Consider the following 17,075-nt stretch of genomic DNA (forward strand, 5'->3'; position numbering starts at 1 on the left):
TTTCTTTACCTTAAACCGCATAAACACATTTCATTACACCAAATACACAAAATAATGTTCTTTTAAGCAACATCATATGACCCGTTTAAATTGCCGTTTATAAAACGCTTTAGTCCCAATTGAATTTTTGGACTTTAATCCCCGCTTTCCCCCCGCTAATTCTTTTATGAAACAGCCCCCAGTAATTGCGTAAGTGTAATCGTTTTTTTATTATTATATTATATTATCTAATCTTTTTAGGTAATTAAAGAAAAAAAAAACATTTCTTTGAAGGAAAGCAGCCGTTTTAAACACAGGTATGTGATTAAAAAAATAAGTTTGTTCACTGTGCCCTGTAAGAAATGGTTTTAGTTCGCCAAAACTGAAAATTGTCATTGTTTCTCCACCCTTAATGTAATTCCAAACCTGCCTGAACTGTTTTCTTTGGCGTAACACAAAAGGAGAAATTTAGCCGAATGTTCACAAATGATGACATTTTGAAAGTGGAGAAAATTTTCCAGTTGATGGTAATATTCTTACAGTATCATTATTTGCATGACAAAGTTTCATATTTAAAAACATAAATACACATACAGTATTGTATTGCAGCAGATAGTGAAGGGTTAACGAGACTTGGTCCCACCTCCCTCTCCCTCCCATGTGATCAGTGTTTTTCACTCTTCTCCCTGCTTCCATAATGGCTGTTCGTTTTGCAGTGAGCTCTGCAGAAAGAAGGATCAGATTCAGTTTTCTGAGGTCCATGACAGTGGCCACAGACGTCAGGAGAGGGGCAGTAGGTAATGCTGCTGCTTCTGTCACTGTCCAGGACAGCCACGGGAAGCTCAAGACTGTGGCTGACCTCCCAGAGATCAAAACCTTTGGGATGATATACAGACTGCTCTTTAAACGGTACCTGAATCGCTTGCATGAGCTGCAGGTACAGAGAGATACCACAGCCATAGATTGCTTATCATGTGACTGTAAATGATTAATTTATTAATTTATGTACTCAAACTTATGTACCTTGAATAGAAAGGAAACAACTGTCTTTCCTAATTGAACACTTTTAAATAATTCAGTATACCAGCTGTGATCCCAGTGTGATTTTTATTTGTTGCTCTAAAACAATTTGAAGATACAATGCAATTTATCTCAAAATCAACTAGATATTTCTTCACTAGCACATGTTCTTTGTTCTTCACCACTTGTTTTTCATCTCTACAGTTATACAAAAAACAGGTTTATGGCCCTATGTACAAAGTGAATGTTGGAAACCTCCAATCCATTTGCATAAACCGTGTGGACTTACTGGAGGAACTCCTTAGAAAAGATGAGAAGTTTCCCTCCAGAGGACAAATGGATGTGTGGAGAGAGCACCGTGACATGAAAGGCATCAGCTACGGCCCTTTTACAGAGTAAAAATGTTTGACACACTTGTTCTGTATCTGTAACAGAGGTTTGTTTTGTGACACATACATTATGCAAGACTAGTCATGTCTGGAGATTTTATACAGCCAAAGTGCATTTGGCTTATGTAACTTGTGAACTCTAGCACGTTGTGCTGTTTATTGTGGGCCTTCTGAAAAGACAATATTATGTTCTTCAACAGAGAAGGAGAGAAATGGTACAAACTGCGGACAGTGCTGAACAAACGCATGCTGCATCCAAAGGACTCCGTTCAGTATGGAGATGTGGTCAATGCGGTGGTCACAGACTTCATCAAACGGATTTACTCTCTGCGGGAGATGAGCCCCACTGGTGATCTGGTCTCTAACATGACCAGTGAGCTTTATCGCTTCTCCCTTGAAGGTATTTCCTTTCCATAAGCACTTGAAATGAGATAAAATCACTTTCTTCTTACAGATTCCCAAGGGTGTAACTGGCTTGACACAATGCCCTTAATAGCTACATGTTCCCATGAGGATAATTAGGAGCCAGCCTGACTCTACACTGTTATATTATGTGCACGCCAATTTATTTAGTTCTTTACTAATCTTCTTCTCATTCAGGAATCTCATCCATTCTGTTTGAGACACGCATTGGCTGCCTGGAGAAAGAGATTCCAGCCGAGACACAAGATTTCATTAATTCTATTGCACAAATGTTCACCTATAACAAGCATGTGGTGTTCCTGCCAAACTGGACTCGCAATTACTTGCCATTTTGGCAGTGGTACATTAATGGCTGGGATGGCATATTCAAATTCGGTGAGCTTGTTAGGTCAAACATCCTCTTCAGATAGACTGTAAGAGATACAGGCATGTTTTGCAGTTTGAAGATGTATTGTACTTATGGATTATAGCCAGAAAAATGATTGACATGAAGATGGAGGCCATACAGAAGCGTGTGGATGCGAATCAGGAGGTTGCTGGGGAGTATCTCACCTACCTGCTTTCTAATGTCAAGATGAGCAGTAAAGACGTTTATGGAAGTATTTCTGAGCTGCTGTTGGCTGGAGTGGACACAGTAAGAGACATTAAATGCATCTTTGAGTATTTAAACTAAATACGTTTGAGTTTTGAAATGATATTTTTTCCTCTTCATGTTCTAGACCTCCAACACTATGTTGTGGGCGCTGTATCTCCTCTCAAGAGATCCAGAAGCTCAAGAGGCTCTGTATCAGGATGTAACCAGAGTCTTGAAGGGTGACAGAATCCCAACAGCACAGGAAGTGAACAGCATGCCGTACCTCAAAGCTGTCATCAAAGAAACATTAAGGTTGAGAATTATGTTGCGTAATATAATACATCTTTAAGAAGCCAAAATAACATTTGACAGTGGCCAAACCAAACAGCAAATTCGGAATATCTATACTATGACTACACCGGTCAAATGTTTGGACTGAATTAAAAGCCATTTAAAAGAAACCAATTGAATATAGTATAGAATATAGTAATAAAAAAAAAAACAGTTTTGCTATTTAATGTTTTAGTGGAAACTGTAATACACTAGCATTTTAAAATTTGGGGTGAGCAAGATAAAATAAATAAATATACATTTATTAAAAAAAAATATTTTTAATAAATGCTGTTTTTTTTTTTTTTTTTTTACTTTCTATTCATCAAAGAATTCAAAGAATTCTGAGAAAATGTATTATGGTTTCCAAATAAATATTTAGCTTCAAATCAGCATATTAGAATGATTTCTCAAGGATCATGTGACATACTGAAGACTAAATGATCGCTGAAAATTCAGCTTTGCCATCACAGTTAAACACATTTTAAAATATTTTTTAATATAATTTTTTTTAAATGTGTGTGTATACTGTATATAGGAAAAGAGACTTTATTATTCTAGACGTTTGACCAGAAGCGTATAATTGCATCTTATAATTTCATGTGCAGGATGTACCCTGTGGTGCCCATGAATTCTCGTCTTATTTCAGAAAGTGATATTGTCATTGGAGGACACTTTTTCCCTAAAGAGGTAAATTGTTGTAAGAAGGTAAAATGTTAGGATGAAAAAAAGAAGAGTTGACAGTTCAGAAATTGGCATCGCTAAATTTTATTTTATTTATTTATTATTTTTTTAAACAGACATCATTCGGTCTGTGCCACTTTGCAATGAGCCATGATGAGAAAATCTTCCCAGAGCCACGAAAGTTCAAACCTGACCGCTGGCTCAGAGATGGCAGAACGAGACCCAACCCATTTGGGTCAATCCCATTTGGCTTTGGAGTCAGAGGCTGTGTTGGCCGTCGCATTGCTGAACTGGAGATGCATCTGGCTTTGGCAAGGGTAAGAAAGACAAACGTTTATTTTTAAATTTGTGCCAGATTTATTACATTCTAAATTGTCCTTTTTAATTGTATATTTTCATTCCAGCTAATCAAGTTGTTTGAAATCCGACCAGACCCAACTGTGGGTGAGGTTCAGTCACTCACTCGTGCAGGGATTGTGCCAGACAGACAGGTGAACCTCCACTTTGTGGAGAGAAAGAAGGCATCTTCTGATCCATAGCTAAAGAATACCACAATTTCAGCAAGATATAAGCTGCCTGTGTAGTGTACATCTATGAAAAGCTAGTGTGAATCATGTGAATACGTCAACTATTTTACCTCTGTCTGGATATAATTCTTTTGTGCTTAGGAATATGTAATATAAAGGACCCTGTGTAACAACGTAAAAACAAACAAACATTTTTCTCACCAAATTTTGTATAACTCTTTCCATTAAATTGTTGTTGTGAATTATATTTAATTATGCTGATATGTGTATTATATGAACTTCAAAAATCAATTAAACCTTTTAATGAATCCAAAATCTCTCTTTTACGTTATTGTTCAGTATTAGTGGAAGGGGAATTGTGTATATTTATAATTTATCACCACAACAGATAAATATTGGAAAGCAACTGATAGAAGTTAATGAAATGAAATGACTAAAATATCACCTTTAACACACACACACACACACACACTAGTTTCCATGTTTTGTAGGCACATTTATTTAGGGACATTTTGTGGCATTTCCCTAGTATATTTCTAATTTGTGCATATCTATTGTCTAATCTGCATGTTATTAAACCTAGATGGATTTTTTTTAAGGTTCGTTTATTTTAGCCCTATAAACTCCAGTACTGATGGTGTCATGCTCTTGGCTGCCTGTAGAGGCCGCAATCGCGCGAGACTCTTGTTGAATCAAGGCGACGGTTCACGAAGAAGAGAAATCAACATCCTGTCCGACCGCGACGAGAACAACGCCGAAGTATTTACAGTTTTGTTTCTTTTCGATTTGAGTGTTCTTGATTGTTGTATATACAATGTAGATATGAAATGCATACAAATATTATTAGTGTTCAGGTGGCTGGTTTTGGGAGTTAAAACGTACTCCGCGTTCAGAACTTAGAGCAGCCTTCGTTTATATTAATATTTCCTATTTGATCTCTTAAAAACATGCTTAATTTGGGTTTGCACATATTATGAAGAGATTATGTGTTATATAACTTATACATTCGGTTTGAGATAAACTGGAAGGTCATAGGTAACTCTTTTGTGTCTTTGTTTTAGAGGATTCAGAGGACGTTGGTCGTGACCAGCTGATGATTCGCTCAGTATCACATCAGTAAATCTGAACAGCTGCTGTTTTAGCGATCATGAATCCTTCAAACATCTTTGGTAAACCACAAACTGCCTTTCAGGCACCAAACAACACCAATCAGCCTGGAAACCCGTTTCAGTCCTTTGCCCAGCAGAACCCAGCACAAGGTGTTGGTTTTGGACAACCCTCTGCTTTTAGTCAGCCAGCTTTTGGCCAAGCAACACCCCAGCCTTCTGTCTTCGGCCAAATCCCTACTTTTGGCCAGACCGGTGGGTTATCACAAGGTTTGGGGCAGACATCTTCCTTCACTTTTCTGGGAACAGCCCCGGCCTTTGGTCAGTCGAGTTTGGGTCAAGGCACACTTGGATTTGGACAACCATCGCCTTCATCTTCTCAAGCTACAGGACAGACTCAGATGTCTGCTTTTGATCAGACCTCTGCTTTCGGTCAGTCTCCTGCGTTTGGTCTTTCCTCCAGTGCCTCGCAACCTCTGACTAGTTTCAGCAGCACTGTTACCAACCAGCCCAGTTTTGGTCAGCTTTCTGCCCTCTCTGTACCCGCTGCCACATCCAGCTCCTCAACAGGGGGTAGGACTGATAATCTAGCTGGTGGGAGCCAGTTTAGTTTCAAGCCGCCCAACGATGCAGTTTTCAAACCTATTTTCAGCGTCAGCCCCGAACCTCCCAGCTCAAATCTGTCTTCAGCCTCCGAAGCTGTTGGATCATCCAAACCCGTGACTAGCACTATGGAGAATTCCTCCAGTGGTTCGCTGTTCTCATGCGTAAAGCCGAGCGTTCTGGGCTTCAGCTTCTCACAGCCAGCAGCAGCTCCATCTGTCTCATTCTCCAATGCTAATTTTTCACAAAAGGAGGCACTCGGTGGTGGCAGCAGCATTCAGTTCACCTTCTCTCAGCCTGCCAACCCTTCCAGCAGCAGTACGCCTGCTTCCCAGCCCACGACTCCATCCACCTTCAGCTTCACAGAACAGAGCCTTCAGTCTCAATCAGATAACAAAATACCTGCATTTGGTACTGCCATTGGATCCTTTGGACTTGGGGTCCCAAAGACTGAAGCCCCACAGAGAACGGAGGATAGAGCAGGTGATGGACAGAGCAGCGGAGGAGCATTGGGTTTTGGCATAAAACGTAAAGAGGAGCCGGTTGATCCAAATGCAGCTAAAAGCGATAGTAGTGAGGCTGGGGCTGATGGACCAAGACAACCCGCCAAACGCCCGCTGCTGAGGAGCCGGGGCCCAGCTGGAGGGCTTTTTCGCAATGCATTGTCTGACCTAATAAAATCCAAAGTGAGTCCAGTGATGAGAGAAGGCCATCTTCCAGATAGACCAGATCCACCCGGTCCAGGCAGTGATTTGGTTGCTACACCTCCAAGATCTCAGGCTCCCACATTGAAAAATGCAGAGGAAGTTTGTAAGTTACATGTCTGTTCTTGTGATTTCCTTCAGGAGCGCACCAATATGAATGAAATTTGATTATCATCACGTTATTGACCTATATTACATTTCTATACTACTGTGAAAATAAATTGAAGTTAGTGAATTAAAAGTAAACTGCAAAAACCAAAACACTAAAAACTCAAAAGCTACAAGTAAATTTAGACATCACAGCATTTTAATGTACAATATGATAAAATGGATATTGATTTTGAGATTTGTTGAAGATTACATTTAACATTTTTATTTAATTATTAGTGTCCTTAAAAATAACTGTGTGTGTCTGATGACAACAGAGATAATCTTAAAATAAAACATTTGTTCAGAGTCATACATCGTTAAAAATTCAATATTTAAAAAAAATCAAAATCTATTACATGGGTTTGTAATATACCTACATTTTATCCTAAGCTATTTTGAAATAATTTTTCTTGCTAACATTTCTAAGATTGTGATCACTTGTCTTTATAGCACTCAAGCCTGAAGCACAGACACACACTCCAGGTAGACGTGCCTCTCGAAAGGAGAGCACAGACAGTTTGGGTGGTCTCTCTCCTACTGATGCCACTGTTATACAGTGCAAAGGCATCCCACCCAACCTCAACAAGAAAAACCTCATCATACAGCATTTTGGGCACTTTGGGAAAGTGCTCAAGGTGTATTGCAGGCCTCAGAAGAATCTGGCCATCGTGCATTTCCAAGATCATGTGAGCATGTCTAGTTAAATATATAATACAAAATGCTCATTGCCACAAAAGTGGTTACATTTAATGAATGTGTTTGTGATTAATTAGATGAACTCTCTCTTGCCTTCCAGGCATCTGCAGCCAAAGCCAAAAAGAAAGGAAAGCAATTCCAGAGGACTGAAATTCAGATATTTTGGCAAAGGAAAAAGCAAAGTGAGTAACTATTAAGTTGTTTGTTTGCTGTTCAATTCAATTAAGGAAAAATCTTAATTCATTAAATGTAAAATGTTGGTTTGGCTTTGTGGTATTGTTAAAATGCAAAAGGCTATTCTTAAATGCAGTGTTAATGTCACCAATAAAATTACTGCTGAAAATTATGTTTATTTCATCAGTTTAACAAAAGCAAGATGAAAAAGGTTTTGATAATTGAACCATTTAAATTGAATATATTTTGGATGAAAATATGATTTAAAGAAATTATCAATGAATGCACTGACAGTGTTTATCAAGAAGAAACATTTAGAAAGTATATTTCAGTCATATAATGTTTGGCATTGCTTCAAACTGAAACCTCCACTGTAACAAATCTGGCCCTACAAAACTTGTTTGAGGTCAAGTACACTTTCACATTTGCATTTTTTGGCTGCTAAAAGTTACAGTACAAATCTAATTTAACAACACAGGGGCCACAGGAAATTAGGACATGAGAGCTTTTTTTTCTTTAAACTGATGAACATCTGAAAAAAAATGTTGCTGAGCTGCTGTTTAAATGTGCACTAAATGTTAACTCTCATACAGTTATGCTTATGAAATGATTCTCATTTACAGGTCCAAATGAAAAAGTTGATAAACCTTCAGAAGTCGAAGATGTGACAGGGGACTCAGAGTCTGGGGCTGCATTTTTGCAGTCCTCCCCTAGTCGCAAGCCTCTTCCCAGAGCAGTGCCCATCAGCACCACTAGCTCCTTTTCTAAAAGGTAATTTAAGACATGTTATATCAAGCAGTCCCTTTGCATGATTCTTATTTAGCCTAATTATTTATTTCTGCATGTTGTTTTTATGTTACAGCTCTCCTATCCAAAAGTCGTCTGTTGCTAAAACACTCCAGTTTGAGAGTGAGGCACTATTGGAGTCAGTCTCAGAGGAACGGAGCATAGAACGACCTATTATTAACCTGCCCTCAGTACTGCAGCCTCTGATTGGTCAGGTGGCTGAAACCGCGGAGGAGAGATACCGCCTCCTAGAGCAGAGAGATAAGATATTACGTCAAGGTAAAGCCTTAATTGGCTCTGATACTATCAAGTAATGAACTTATAATAAAGTAAATGCAGCGATTATTATTGTATGTGATGTTGTATATGCTGTTTGTTTTATTTTATATTTATATTCGACATAAATGATGATAAATTATCTTTTTGTCTTAAAAGCTCGACCCAAAAGAACAGACCTGGATATGTCCAAAGTGTTTGTGGGAACATGCCCTGATATGTGCCCAGAGAAAGAGCGGTATATGAGAGAAACCCGCAACCAGCTGAGTGTCTTTGAAGTTATTCCAGAAACAGAGAAGGTTTGTGATGATCATAGTACAGTCCAGTAATGATCTGAAATCCATGTTTTCAGTGGAGTTCTTGGTCAAATTTAGAAGTTTTGTGATAAAATCCTCTCATTCTGCTTAGGTGGATCATTTTGCTGCTATCAAAGAGTATAGCAGATCTTCGGCCGATCAGGAAGAACCACTCCCTCATGAGCTTAGACCACTTCCTGTGCTAAGCATGACTATGGACTACCTTGTAACCCAGATTATGGACCAGGGTGAGGGCAATTACCGTGACTGGTATGACTTTGTCTGGAACAGAACCAGAGGAATTCGCAAGGTGGGCATAACAACTTTAATTGCTTGATCTAAGGCCCTAAGGTGTCTAACTGTTGAGTTTAATTAAAATATCTAAAACTGATTGATATCAAATTTTACAATGTTATAATCATGTGACTAAACCTCTTTTGCAGGACATTACCCAGCAGCATCTATGTGATCCAGAAACAGTATCGCTCATTGAGAAATGTACCCGTTTCCACATTCACTGTGCCCATCACCTCTGCCAGGAACCCATGATGTCTTTTGATGCAAAAATCAACAATGAGAATATGACAAAATGCCTGCAGAGTCTAAAGGAGATGTATCAAGACCTAGCCACTAAAGAGGTGTACTGCCCCAATGAAGCAGAGTTCCGCCAATACAATGTGTTGCTTAAGCTCAATGACGGAGATATTCTTCGGTAAAACCTTGCTCTTATCGTCTTTTCTTTTGGCAGTAAAGCCGAAAAAAACATTGCAATAGTCAAGGCATTCCTTTAGTTCAGACAGTAAGATTAGGCCTCTGTCGCTAACAACACCAAGTTTATGGATTCAGTTCATATGATAACATGTAAATGAGAAATACACATTTGTAATAAACTTATTTGCTTTGATGGATACAAATGGATTTGTTTTGTGTCAATACAGCGAGGTGCAGCAGTTCCGTAAAGAGGTACGGGAGTCTCGAGAGGTGGATTTTGCTGTGCAGGCCTGTGCAGCACTCAACAGCAATAACTTTGTCCGGTTCTTTAAGCTTGTGAATGCAGCTTCCTATTTGAGCAGCTGCATACTTCACAGATACTTCAATCAGGTAAATGCATCATACCCAGAGGGTAGTTCTGTAGGCAGTATTTATGAAGTACTTTGCACTTCATTACACCTTTGAGTTTCTTTAATTACAAAATGTTTTTGTTGATTAGGTGAGAAGCAAGGCACTGAAAATCCTCAATGTGGCCTTTACTGTTGGATCCCAAAGATCCACAATTTTTCCAGTTGAGGACTTTGTCAGAATGCTCATGTTCCGCAATGCCACTGAAGCCACAGACTTTATTCAACAGTTTGGCCTTACTATCAGTGATGGGTATGTCCTACTTATTTTCTCTGTTGTCTTGATTTTAACAAAAACATTACTTTTTTTTTTTACAAAGATCTTTTCTCAATGCAATAGGTATTTTGGAGATGCAGAATTTTTGAAAATGAATGCCTTATTTTCTCTCTCATCCAGCATGGTAGAACTTAGTCGCACATCCTATCAGGAGCCTGATTTCTCCTTACCGCAGAGGAAGTCTGTGGTCATTGAGAGGAAGAGAACTGTTCTGATTGGTGAGGTGGTGAACGGTGGACCACTGCCCAACCCACCCCAGCACAATCCCGTTTGCAGCTTTGACTCCAACAACAAGTACAGAGGAGACGGCCTGTCTTCTGAGCCTCCACCCGCTACCCTGAAGGGTGTGGATGCACTTTGATTCTTAGTTCATTAGTGAAAATTAGAATATACTTGTACTTACTGTCGATATTTTAATCCTCGTCTTTGGCAGCTCCTCCACAGAGGCTGGAGTTGAAGCCCTTGATGGAGCTTGACTCCAGGTCTCAGGTGACAGCAAGGCTTCAGGCTGAACCACGGTTGTTCGTGGACCACCCTGGCATGACAGAGGCTTTCAAATCTGACGACACGGAGGAAACCGGAGAGAAGAACCAAACACAATCCTCTCTTCCTGTGGTACCACGGCTGGTTTTCCAACCCATATTAGCCCCACAACCAGTCCGACCTCCATCTCCTCCACCCAAACCAGAACCAGCATACACAGATCAGGTGAGACACTTTTCAGTTTTAACTGCAGAGTCCTACATTATGGTACATGCATAAGCTCACTAATGACACTATGATCTCTGGCAGGATATAATGGCAGAGGTGGACTCGGTGCTTAATGAGGTAGTGGAAGCCGAAGTCTCTGATATATCACGTGCAGCTGCTGAATATGTGTCTGCAGCCCTCAGGTAGGAACTTTTCTGACCCACAGGTTTTTTTTTTTTTTTTTGTCAGCCAGAAGATTTCACTTCCAGAAAGCCAAAACAAATTTGTAACAGTGTTTGTGTCTCAATTTGTCTGCTCATGTGTGTTCTGCAGTGCGAGTGACAGTGAGTTAGAAACGGTTGTGAGTGAAGTCTTAAATCAACTGCTGAGGGAACTATCCACGTCAGAGATCATCGCTGAGAAGGAGAGAATCGCAGAGGAGAAACGCAAGCAGGAAGAAGCCAGGTGTGTGAATTTTTTAATTCAGTGTTTTTGTGTATGTTAAATTCCTCTTTCGAAATGGTCTCTCACATTGCATGAATCTAGGGGGTAACTCTGTTTTCCTCTGAATACTGGATCCTGATTTGTTAATGTTTGTGCAGCTGCACAAACCAATGGCATATTAGGCATTTCTGGTTATGTTTAGTAACCAGAGCGTTTTCAACTCTTTTTTTTTTTTCTTTTTTCTTTTTTTTGTGTTTGATGTCAGGCGGAAGGAAGCCTTTCTTGAGCAGTTCAGCGGTGAGCTGTGTTCTAAAATCAGTGACGAGGTGCTAACAGAGAGCATTAGAGCGTCTGCAGACGCTGAAATAAGGTACCACATCCTACATAAATATCTCCCTGAGGTTTTCTTTGCTATTGTCTGTCACTTTTGGCTTCCTCATTAACAGTTGTAAGGGATTATTACTGTATGTAAATGTCACATTTCTCCCTGAAATTAAATGAGGGAAAAAAGGAAATTATGTTTTGACTAAAGGAAATGAAGCCATTAATAAGATGGTTTATCTGGCATAATATAAAAAAATTTATGTAATATGATTTATAATATGAGTTTAGATTATAGGAAGGAGGTTTTTTTTTGGGGGGGGGTGCTTAATTTTAAATTGTCACAATGCAAACGTTTAGGCATTAAGATAATTTTAGTGGTTAAGCTCAATTTCTGCAAAATGTTTATTATATATGCATTTATTATAATATAATATTTCTTCATTTTGATTTTTGGGTGAAACATGACTTTTGACAAATATTTGTGATATTCATCAATGAACGTGCAAAACTGGTCATACTGTTCTTCCCTTCCAGGCTTGCTTTAGAAGAAAAGGCGGCTTGTATCGCCCGCTGCTCAGCGGAGGAATGCAACAGCATAGTAGAGGACACACTGGCTGAGGAGTTGGCCTCAATGGCACGAGATATCCTGGACAATGAGTTGAGGCGCATCTGCAAGTTCATCAAGAGGTTTGAGGAGCTTATTATTTCCCTTTGTGTATTAAGGAAGCCCTGGAAAATAGGTTTTCTATAGAAACCTGTATGCATATACTCTAGGTGGCGTGATGTGGTAGCTGTGCGTCGTCAGCTAAAGAGACAGATGCGTGGTTTCCCTGCTGCCCCTGGCTGTGTAGATCCACGGTTCAAACTTAAGGCTCTCGTACCCAGTGCCCCTACGAGCCCCTCTCTGGACCTCCTGGCCCAGGGGATGGTCAACCTGGGTAACTCCGGGAACATGGCGGTTTCTTGCACAAGGTCTGTTATTAGAGATTTCTATTAGTTTTTTTTTTTTTTTTTTTTGAATGCATCTTAATGATTGTTCCTGGCAATTAATTTTAATAATATAGATTGCTGAAAATGCGACTGGAAGCAGTTCATCAAATGAAAGTGTCCTACTACTACAATCTCTTACTGAGGTAAGTACAGTGGGGATACAGTGTGGCGTAGATATGCAGATCAATTTTATCACCATGATTGTCTGAATGGTTAATTATCCTTCTTTGGCAGTGAGCGTGTATGGATGCCTCTTGACCTGCCCACTCTTGTGGCAGAAAGCACCCCTAATGCACCAGACAGAATCTTCTGGAAAGCCACGCTTCTGTTGCCAAGCAGCTGTGATAGTGACATAAGCTATGCCAGCAGGTAAGGAACAAAATTGTGGAAAAATTTCTTTTAACATCTAAAATTACTACTGACCTCTTTTGTTTTTGTTTGTTTCCATGCAGGATTCTGACAGACTGGCTTGAGGTTAAATTGGGTGGAGAAAACCAATCCGAAGAGAGTGAGAAAGAACTCAAAGGGCAACTGAAAACACTGTGCATTAGTCACAGCTTGACAAATATTAGGGGACACACTCATGAAGTTCACATTGCTATAAAAGTAAGCTTCAGAAGCAATAGTTTTCCTAAAAAATTACAATTCTGTCATTACTTCGCCAGTTAAAGTGAGGTATTGAGGAGAAAATGGACCAAAGGGGAAAAATTCCAACTCATGAAATGAAGCGCATTAATATCCAGTTATCCAAATGTCTCTGCATTGACATGATTAACCCCTGCGTTTGTGTGCAGGCATGTCATGGCCCTCTGAGTGCAGAAGACCAGTGTTTGCTGGAGGAACAGAAGGAGCTCCATGGCACCAACGCTCTTCTGATGCTACTTCCCCCTCTTAACAGTGCTGGACAGGGTGATGAGGATGTGTCCCTGCTCTCTGCTCTCCTTCAGCTGAGGCAGGTGCAGCAGGCCAGCTGCTGGCACTCTCCTATACCACTTGTTGTGGTGGTTATTGGCAACCAAGAGGGCGGTACCAATGATCATAGTTTGGAAGAAGGTGAGTTTTGAAGCAAAGACTTAATATAGGAGACAAGACTGTTAAAGACTACAATCTGATTATTTTATTGTCTCTCTTTCACAGCACTCATGTTGAATACATTAGTCAAAGATGGTCTCATCTCTGAATACATCTTCGTCCACATACCAGCAACCCTTACTGACCTGCAAGGCTCAGAGCAGGTAGGTCCGCAAAGAAATATTGAGAATACACAGCTGTTCGTAATATAGTTCAAAATATTTGTGTTAGGGATGCGTCATGTGTGATATGTGTAGTTGTATCGGTATTCGCATATAAATGTGAACTTTTTTTTAATGCTATAGTTATTGGCTCAATAGGTAAAATAGGGCGATATAATTAAGGTGATAAATTGTAGCCAAATAATCATTGGGGCCACACATTCCAAGTTGCAGTTTTTTTCCATTTACTTTTTTAAGAGCATCTAAAATAAAAGTAGTTTCCACTGTTGCACATAATGTTTGGTGAAAGCATGGATAAATCTAGATTTTTTTCTTATCAGGGAAAATGAGGATTGATGTCTTGAATCGTTATTGAAAATGTAACATGTTTTGTGTACTTACACATTCTTTTTATATAATTGATTCGCTTCAGATGAGTCATGTCATCAGGTGGCTTGCCGCCCGTTCTCCTGCTGGCCCAGCCCTGTCCTCTCAGACCCTGCTGCAGGTTGTTGAGTTAGGCCTGTGCCGTGAGTTCTACTCCAGACTACACCGAGACAAGCAGGACAGGAAACATGCAGGTCTTCCGTCCCAGCACCCGGAGCCTATCGTGCAGCTCTGTAACAGTGTGCTGAGTTTCCTAGCAGGTTTGGTTTCATCAGAGCATCTGTCCGGTCTCTGCTGGCCACCTCCTGAATTCTCTCTCCCCGAGAACAATGAGCTGATTCCTCATCAGGCTTGGAACTCTCCAGAACACATGGAGTGGCTAAAGAGAGCCATCCTCAGCCGGCAACTACCTGAGTGGGATCTGCCTCCAATAACTGGTAGGTTCCAATCCTTGAATTTGTAGATTTTAGTAGTTTTATCTTAATTGAGAGAAATCAAAACTAATCTCTTTTCTTATTTCTCAGCCTCCTGGCCACATTTGTGTGCCTCGATATTTCAGTACGTATCCCAGATCCCTACTTCACCCTTAAGCCAACCTATTCTAATGTCCCGCCTGGAGAACCTGCTAAGAAGAGTGGACTACCAATACTTTCATGTGGGTGATGCAGATGAGAATGACTGTGAGACAACTGGACCGTCCTTTTATGAAATTCCTTGGGACGAAATCATAAGCCTGTGTGTGGAGCATCGTATGAAGGACTGGAGTTTGGAGACTCTGGTGTCAAAAGGTGAGAATAACAGATTGGTAACATAATGCCAATTATGAGCTTTGAACATGTTCCATTGTTAAATGTATGTTTTAAAATCACAGATGCCCTCACGGATGATGGCGAGATTCTTGTATATTTCAACAAAGACAGCCTGAAGTGTTTCCAGCCCCCTGATAGCTGGATAGAGGCTGTGAAACAGACATATCAGGAAAGACAGCTGGCCTTAGAAGTGTAACTATCACTGTTTTACATGTGTATTATTCACGGTATATAGCATAACAGCCCTTGCATCAAAAAATGTAAACAAAATTTCAACGTTTTCTGATAGGTCAAAAGTCAGGCCTCCAACCACGGCCAGACATTTCCCCAAACAGAAGCTGTTTCAGAGTCACGTAAACGCAGAGGAATGGCCTTCTGTGCGTGATGCTGCACATATTCCCATATCGCAGCACTTTGAACGGATTCTCTCTTCCATTCGCGATATGAACGCTGAGGGCCAGAGGTTAGCATTAACAAATTTAATATTAGAGTTAACTGTGTTGGCTTTTTTTTTTTTTTTTTTTTTTTTAATCTTGAATGTTTGTAGTAACCATTAAAATGTGTCTGTAGGATTGGAGAGCAGGTACAGTGTCGGATTGAAGCGGATCCTTTACGCCCTTCATCGTTTCCTCTTACCCTGACCTCCACCGTCCTCTCAATGCCCGTGACCACGACCCCCTCCCGAAAGCACCCTGCTGCTGGCACTGTCCACATAAAGGTAGAGTTACACCAGAGACTCCATCACAACTGGATCAATATACTTGCATTACTGTAATTGCATTAAGTCTCTATTTTTGTGCTCTTTAAAGGAAACCGAAACAGCTGACCTGGTTGAGAAAATATCATCTCCTTGCAAAATAAACAGACTCTTTGATGCAGACAGCACACAGAATCCCATAATGGAGCGACTTCAGCGTACTCTCTTAACTGTTCAGGAGATGAATGCTGAGGGCCAGAGGTTAGGGTGAAACTTTTTTTTTAATGCACTAAACTGAGTTTTACACAAAATTGAGAAGATATAATGATGCATTATGAGATTGTGTCTATTTTCATGTTTTGTTTTGTTTTTCCATATGTGTATCTAGAATCGGAGAGCAGATTCAGCGTAGAATTGAAGCGGATCATTTGTCCTCTGCCTCTTTTCCTCTCTTCCTCCCCTGCACCCTCCTCTCTGCACCTCCTCTAGTTAGGACTTCCTCTTCCAAGCGCCCTGCTGCTACCTTCCACATACAAGTACAGTATTCTAGCATAACTAAGAACAGTATGAAGTTAAAAAGCAGCTTTCATTATAAATGCCTTAAACCTGCGTTTGCTTTTTATTTGAAGGAAGAAAAAACGAAAGATTCAGCTGCATCTTGTGAAAGAAACAGACCGGTATCTTTGTTCCAGCGTTTCCAGGACTTGAAAAGAGAGCTGTCAAGTCAGGAGGAGGAGGAACGTGTGTGTGACCTCAAGCTGAAGTGTCTTTTAGACATTGTAGAGAACTGAAGGTGCTGAATGACACTTCTGGTCTCCCAGTTTGAAAGAAAATGTATTTTGCCTGCTGCCTATTGGTCTTTGCAGTTTTATTTTTGCTGTTTTAAATTTTATATTTTTTGATAAAATGCTTAAGTCATGTTAGTCACCCATTAGGTTTAATTAAATCTTAGTGTGTGTATCTCCTTGTACTTTTACAGTAATTTAGAATTTGTTTATTTGTTTTCATACATACTTTCCCGCTTTCTGAATAATAGTTTAATGTATTTTGTTCATCCCAATAATTCTGTTGTATTTAATTGTATATTTTTGGACAACCATAAAGATTGTTTTTATCAAACTACTGATTTTGTGTATTTTTTCCGCCTAGTATACTGAGAAACATATTTTAAAGATTTTATTTGTTCGTGTTACTACAGGCTAAACTTAACATGAGGTGATTAATTATTCATAACGCTCCAAACGTGGTTGGTGTGAACTGGCAAGGCACGCCCATTTTGCTGCGTTTCTAACAACTGATTGGAGGGCCTGTCCTCTGGTCATATCTCTCCATGCGATATCGCGCTCGGAAGGCAGTGCTAAGCATTATGGGAAACGTAGTTTAAGAATGA

The 17,075-nt window shown here is 39.9% G+C and overlaps 2 protein-coding genes across 2 annotated transcripts; both read left to right on the forward strand.

Annotated features, from left to right (window-relative positions):
* Positions 1-645: 645 nt before the first annotated feature.
* Positions 646-4,241, forward strand: LOC109088804 (sterol 26-hydroxylase, mitochondrial-like). Its single transcript, XM_042731695.1, has 9 exons — positions 646-916; positions 1,204-1,394; positions 1,589-1,788; positions 1,989-2,186; positions 2,282-2,445; positions 2,531-2,697; positions 3,324-3,405; positions 3,516-3,716; positions 3,804-4,241. The coding sequence occupies exons 1-9, from the start codon at positions 677-679 to the stop codon at positions 3,936-3,938; spliced, it is 1,578 nt and encodes a 525-aa protein (XP_042587629.1). The 5' UTR covers positions 646-676; the 3' UTR covers positions 3,939-4,241.
* Positions 4,242-4,541: 300 nt separating this feature from the next.
* On the forward strand, positions 4,542-16,722 carry LOC109088799 (minichromosome maintenance complex component 3 associated protein). Its single transcript, XM_042731691.1, has 30 exons — positions 4,542-4,685; positions 4,988-6,445; positions 6,940-7,175; positions 7,286-7,367; positions 7,983-8,130; positions 8,222-8,424; positions 8,581-8,720; positions 8,830-9,027; positions 9,161-9,429; positions 9,656-9,818; positions 9,928-10,088; positions 10,233-10,456; positions 10,546-10,820; positions 10,905-11,005; positions 11,136-11,267; positions 11,512-11,616; positions 12,105-12,257; positions 12,345-12,542; positions 12,635-12,703; positions 12,795-12,929; positions 13,013-13,166; positions 13,355-13,613; positions 13,698-13,795; positions 14,226-14,616; positions 14,704-14,967; positions 15,051-15,180; positions 15,278-15,451; positions 15,559-15,706; positions 15,798-15,946; positions 16,074-16,722. Exons 2-30 carry the CDS (start codon positions 5,074-5,076, stop codon positions 16,474-16,476), a joined length of 6,534 nt encoding a protein of 2,177 aa, XP_042587625.1. The 5' UTR covers positions 4,542-4,685; positions 4,988-5,073; the 3' UTR covers positions 16,477-16,722.
* Positions 16,723-17,075: the final 353 nt, after the last annotated feature.

This window comes from Cyprinus carpio, chromosome B9 (assembly GCF_018340385.1).
Source record: "Cyprinus carpio isolate SPL01 chromosome B9, ASM1834038v1, whole genome shotgun sequence".
NCBI classification, from domain to species: Eukaryota; Metazoa; Chordata; class Actinopteri; order Cypriniformes; family Cyprinidae; genus Cyprinus; species Cyprinus carpio.